We start from the raw sequence: 6,497 nt of genomic DNA on the forward strand, positions 1-6,497 counted from the left end.
CCCCCCGCGCAGCCCCACCAGCCGCAGCCGGAGCCTGCTTGGTTTGAGCCGGAGGAGGAGCCGAGTCTCCACTCCAGCTGACGCGAACGCACGCTGCAAGTTAAGGTTTAGTTTGCTCCTCCTCCAGCGGTGGAGCCAGCTGCTTCTCTCTGCTCCACACCGTCCTGCCTGCTCCGTGCGGCTGCGGCTCCCGCTCTGCCACACAAAAGCCGTGTCCCAGACCAGGCTCAGAGGAAGCAGAATTTGGGGGCAGGGAGAAAGGGGGAAGACTTGCTGGAAATCTTGAACGCACGCTGCAAGTTAAGGTTTAGTTTGCTCCTCCTCCAGCGGTGGAGCCAGCTGCTTCTCTCTGCTCCACACCGTCCTGCCTGCTCCGTGCGGCTGCGGCTCCCGCTCTGCCACACAAAAGCCGTGTCCCAGACCAGGCTCAGAGGAAGCAGAATTTGGGGGCAGGGAGAAAGGGGGAAGACTTGCTGGAAATCTTGCTGCCAATACGAAACACACTAGATGTGAATTAAGAACACGGAGAAATTGAGAAATTTAATAAAAGTTCCCATAATTAAATACAACTCTTAATCATAATAGTGGCATCAGCACAAGCCTCTGCTGTGAAGGATGGTATTAAGAATCCTAATGACTGAGTACATTTCTGCCGTTCTGCTTCTCTCTGTGCAGGCTTAAAGCAGGTTTAACTCTCTTAATCCAAAACAGCCTCTGAGCATCTCTTCAGTATTTCAATTTCAAGCTCTGCCTGTCTCTCAGGACTTGCTACCACTAATGAGCATTAAAATGCATCTATCACAGGCCTCTATTAGCTCAAAATGCTAATCCAGTCTTTTTTTTTTCAGACAGAGATAAAGCAGGCAACCCAAAATACAATTTGATTGTTTGCCAAGGGGTGAGGCTTAGAGTGGGGAAAAAACCACTCCCACCAAGCTATTCTCGCTGTACAGCCCAGTGTGACAGCATTCACTGCTGGAAACCACAGTTCTCCATTGATTTTATGACAAAGGAAACCTACAGCATAAACCTGAACAGCCAGATGTGTGAGTACAGATCGTCTTCCCCTGCTTTCTTAATTCCTGCAGCTCTCGGCCCGTTCCAGCACCTCCGCTCTCTCGGGGAGCTGCGCCAACCGCGACGGTTTGACCGTCTTGCTTCAGAACCTGAGCTCAGGCGGGGACCAGGGGATCGAGCCTCGCCAACGCAGCAGCTTGGGAAAGGAACGGCAGCGTCATTCCTACCTCGGTCCTGGGTTTTCCCTCAGTCCAGCTCACGAGCACCAAGAGCTGCATTGCCCTCACTCACAAAAGCAAACATTGGAGCCGCATTGTTCCCCCCCCACCCCTCTTAAAAGAGACCCTGCAAGAAACACACGTTAAGTTCCCACCAGCAGAAATAGCAAGAGCATTGGTTGTAAATAGGCACCACCTACCTAAGGCTTCTCACTGCTCAGCCTGACCATAAGAGTGTAAACAAAGTATTGGCGCGTAGCCTGAAGGGTCTTGAGCATAGGAACCCAGCCCTAGTAAGAAATGAGGAGACCAGGGTGACGAACCCCAAGAGAGCCCTGTACAGAGATCATTTTGCAGGGGGAGGGAGACACACCCACGTTAGCCTTTAATTCACTGGTGGTTACATTCATCCCAGCCGTAAACACAGCAGCAGCACTGAAGATGCTGTCACGCCAGGACAAATCTTACAATGCCACCACGATCAGATAGCTCAGTGCCTCTTTAAAGCCCATCAGCTTTATGCATTTATGCAAATACATGCACATCAGCTACACTGCCTATTGTACAGCAATGCCGCTAATTTGCAATCATGAAGGGCTGAAGCTCTTTAAAAAAAAGTTTAAAAGATTTTACACACAGCTTTACGAACAGGTGGACGATTCTGCAGCGCTGCAGCACGTGACACACCTCTGTTCCTGGTAGCACTCGCACTCCTCACAGCTTTCAGGCTAGAAAAGTACTCCTGAGGCGAGACTCACCGCAGTTGTGGTTTAAACAACCAACCTTCTCAGCCTTTTTCCTCCAAATGCAGTTATTCCACACCTCCTCCTCCCTCCTCCCTTCCTCCCCAGCGCTCTTAAGAGACTACCTAAGAACACCTGAAATATTTCCCTGGCAAAGGGGCTTCCTAGAACATCAAAGAGGCAAATGGTACCAGCACATCCCAAATAGTGGAACCACCCCCCTCCCCAGTTTTTTCACAATGTTGGAAAACATTCTTCCTAAAGTTCTAACACATCCCAAATACCGGCTCCCCACTGAACAGAAATGATTGTGCACAGATTTATGCTTTATTTAGTAGGGTCCACCCCCCTTCAAAAAAGCATCTGCAAAGAGACAAGTTCTCTCAAGACAAGAAAAACTTCCTCTTGAGTCACCAGGGCAAAGCTGACTATGAAAGCAACTGGGTTTGTAACAAACAAATTGAAAACCACTTCAAATTCATGAGCATGAGAACACATGCTTGCTTGATAAACACATCTGAAAAGCTAATCTTCCTTCAGAGTCTGCTTTACATTTTTGGAACTTGGGATGGTATATATTTAAATAAGTTTACAAACTGTTCACTTCCTCAGAGTGTCTGCAGACACTTCAAACGAAGCGGCGGGCACTAAGGCACATGGAGAACCTGTTCAGGCAAGGAACAGTCTTAACCCACGGGCCTACTGCATGCAAAAAAAGTTCACTTCACAAGTAAAAACGACCAATTACAAGCCCTTAATAAAAAAACAACCGACCCAGCAGCATGCCACGAACAGCTCCTTGAAGAACACTGCTCAAACCCAGGGCTGAACGGAAGAGCCGCATGAGAGCTCCTTCTCAGCTTTCGTAGGGAAAAGCATAAATTTGATTTAGAAGCAAACACCTGTCTAGTAATTTTTTATTTTTCATTTTTCTCCATTGCTGTCTGCTTGGCTTAAAACTTGTCTATGGGCTATCTGAAAGCGTTACCTATAGAGCATAATTAAGCTTTACACACTTCTGACAGAACTTTAACTTGAGAGGAAAGGAACGAAGGGGAAGGGAGGAAAAGGCAGGCAGCTTGGACTCTTACACCCCGTGCTGCTTGCCTCCTGACACCACTCTTACTCCTCAAGTCTACTCTCCAATCCGATCAAAGTCAGTTACATGAAGAAGTTGACTATGAGCTCTGTGAAGCTCTTGGAGGAAAAAAAAAAAAAGCTTTTAACTACAGATTCACAGAGAGTGCAAATCAGTAACTCAGCCTACCAGTGCCCAAGTCTCTGAAGATGACTTCTCAGCTCACAAGTGATGTTTTAGAGCTGACCGAGAAAATACCCTTTGGCTAGAACCCTGCACGACTTAAGCATCACTTGAGAGCCGGTCCCGTCCTGGAGAGAAGAGCCTCGGGTGCCCACAAACTGCTTCTAGACACTGACTTTCTACCCAAGTATAAAAGGAAAGCAGGAAGGGGAGAAAGGTCAAGCTGAGTTTATGTTATATGCAGTTACTTACCAAACTGACTGTAAGGGAATTCTGGCTGAGCAGTTGGGGGTTTGCTCATATCCTGAGTTGCCTGAGATGGTGGTGGTGGTGGTGGAAAAGCGAGTGGTGCTGCCCCTGGAGTGGCAGGTGGAGGGGGAACTCCAGGTGGGGCAAACTGGTCAGGTGGAGGAGGTGGAGCACCATAACCAAAACCTAGAACACAAGAGAAGCACAACACACGTGAAAAGACACGGGCACACAGCACCCTGACCTCCTGCTTGGCTTCAGAGTACAACACCGTGGGTTTTTAAAAAAAAAATACTTACAAGTCTATTAAAAGTCAAGTGCTTGTTTCCTACGGCTGGGTATAGCACAACCCCCTCCTACGCTCCTGCAACCACTGTAGCTAAAAGGCCCAACAAAACCTGCCACCGTGAAAAATCTCCCCTCAGGGAAGTCTGCAGCCACATCAGCAACCAGCCCAGAGAAAGCAATGAAGCAGAACCGGGGACCAAACCCTGTGCGCGCACATGACAGACATGGGGAGGAAGACGTATTATTGAAGGTCTTAAGAGGAAAAGGAGACATCCCAAACAAACGGCTTCTTCAGAGCAGAACAAGCAACTCTAGATGACTGGGTGGTATTTTCCACCTTCTTTTTTAAACCAGGTTTGTGACTAGGCTTTTCGAAAGGTGGCCCGAGGGGTAGGTGCTCAAATCCTATTTACATCCAATCAAGTCGCAACCATAATTCCTTAAGCTTCTCTGACGGTCCCAGCCTGTGTCTGACCCAGGTCACCACGTGCTAATCTCAACTTTTCCCTCAGACGGGGTACACAGTAAATCTAAAATTTTCAGCAACACCAATTTAAACTAGACAACACGCACAGAGTACACAATCTAGGCAAAACATCTATGGATAGACGAAACGTGGGGGAAAGAAAAAAAAGTCAAGTCCAGAGAAAGACGAGCAAAAGCCAGAATCCGCCAGTGGTGATGGACTGTGACTCCCGCGGGTCACTTACTAAATGGTGGAGGGGTGCCATAGCCCTGCGGAAATCCTTGTGGGGGCGGGAATCCTCCAGGAGGTGTAGAGACTATGTATGAGGTAAAGGGCGGCGGCGGTGGAGGAGCTCCTCTTCCTGGAGGAGGTGGTCCATATCCACCTAGAAAAGCACGAGAAACCACGAACTGAAGCGGTTTAAGAACGAGAAGTTGCTGCTTAAGTCAGCATCCTCTGGGTGGGGTGAGGCCGTTTGACAGATTTCAACAGTCTCAGCCTTCTATGAATTCATACTTCGGGAAATATTTGTTCTCCAAGTATCCCTACTGTAAATAATTGCAGTGTAGAATGTAATTCCTTGATAACAAATTAGTGTGGTTGGCAAGAGCAGGATGTATGTCAGCTCCCATTACTGAGTTGTTAAGAATACGTTGTCTTCTCCTTCGTTCTTTCAGGACAAATTCAATCAAAGCTTTTAAATGTAGGTTAAATACTACAGAAATCCACAAATCACTGTGAATTCTTAAGAGAAACTGCACCCTCACTCAGTAGGATTTTTCTTTTTAAATTGGTGCCATATAACATACTTACCAATTGCCTGTCCAGCTGGCACCCACATCCCTAAAACAGAACAAAAAAAGTGACTTATAGACATGAAACAGGAACAAATTGAAAGGAAGTTGATCTCGCTCCGGGCCCTGGAGGAGACTGGGCAGCCTCCAGTGCGCCCTTACAGATCTATTTCTCAAGAAACAGTCTTGGACTACCTCTGAATACGCAATTCCAAAAAGACTCTGAATCATTTAGCAAATAATGCACAGAAGAGACAGCAGTCCCCAGACTCAAATGAGATGCAGCGTTCCAGAGCTGCGAGCGTACCGAGTGCAGGAAACTATACCAGTACGAGAACAAACCCCCTGAGAATCACAGCAGATTACACAGCCAAAGCATTTTTAATACGCTCCCAGGTTTAGCCTGGTTATTTTTGATGTTTTGGAACCACAAAAACATCATCTTCTGCATTCGCTGCAGCATTACGATTGAAAGATAAACGCATTTATGTTTTACATTAATCTGTCCAGTAGATCAGATATCGTTTTCTCTACAAATAACCACACGGAAGATAATCTAGTTTCTCAATTTGCGCAGTTGCAGATTAGCACATCTGTGCAGAATGTCAAAGCCTCAGCTGCAGCTTTCAAGTTAATAAGCACCACGGGGAAACAAGCAATCCCTCCACCGAGGGACCATCTATTGCAGCAATAGATGAAGCAGCGACACTCCCCTTGGCCCCCCAGGTGAAAATTTCTCATCTATCAGAGCAAGCAAGTTCTGTTCTGTCAAACGCAACTCAATTATGCGACCACGTTTCTCCCCCAAGTTAACAAAACTGTCTTTGGGTGAACTCAGCACATATATCCCGTCTTCAAAATCTTGCGGGGGTTACAGCCATCAAACCCAAAACACACAGCTGCTCCTTTCAGCCCTGAAGGGTTCAAGCTAAATCAAGAAAATGATATGCAGTAAGTGCTCCTCTGCACCGCTGCCAGCCCCATAGCTGCTTGTTATTTTTCCAGGCTACATTAAGCAATAAAATCCAAAGACAAGACCATCTGTTTTTCTCTCATCCCTTTCATATTTTACTTCTAACTTCCTCCAAACCTGTCTCATCCTTGAAAAGCCGCATTTCAGCTGAAGTTTTTATCAGCATCCCACGCAGGGCACAATCCCACAGCCGGAATCACAACGCGAGCTGCTGAGCTGTCTCGACGCCTTCTCCACGTCCCCGAAACCCACACCAGCGACTCCTCGTGGGGAGAGGCAGAGCCAAAGCCAAGAGGCGAGGCGCTGCCTGGACACCCGCTCAGCTCGGCGCAGCCCGCTGAAACCGCATTTTTCGGGGAAAGAATCGAGCAACAATCTCGGCAGACTGGGGAAGGCCTGATGCGTCCTAGCCGTGCCGTCAGCCACCCAGCGGAGCGACCGATTAACCCGGGAATACCGTCCTCTGCCACAAAGCCAGCCGAGCAGCG

At 47.8% G+C, this 6,497-nt stretch overlaps 1 protein-coding gene across 1 annotated transcript in view; it reads right to left on the reverse strand.

The window, feature by feature from the left end:
• DAZAP1 (DAZ associated protein 1) overlaps positions 1–6,497 on the reverse strand; it is a gene marked incomplete at its 5' end in the record, with an annotated part of 20,691 nt that overhangs the window by 2,025 nt on the left and 12,169 nt on the right. Inside the window, 4 exons of the mRNA XM_009867665.1 lie at positions 2,263–2,265; positions 3,492–3,674; positions 4,487–4,627; positions 5,056–5,085. Of these exons, the coding sequence (XP_009865967.1) occupies positions 2,263–2,265; positions 3,492–3,674; positions 4,487–4,627; positions 5,056–5,085 (357 nt within the window). The remainder of the gene's footprint in view (positions 1–2,262; positions 2,266–3,491; positions 3,675–4,486; positions 4,628–5,055; positions 5,086–6,497) is intronic.

Source organism: Apaloderma vittatum, unplaced genomic scaffold (assembly GCF_000703405.1).
Source record: "Apaloderma vittatum isolate BGI_N311 unplaced genomic scaffold, ASM70340v1 scaffold29394, whole genome shotgun sequence".
Lineage (NCBI taxonomy): Eukaryota > Metazoa > Chordata > Aves > Trogoniformes > Trogonidae > Apaloderma > Apaloderma vittatum.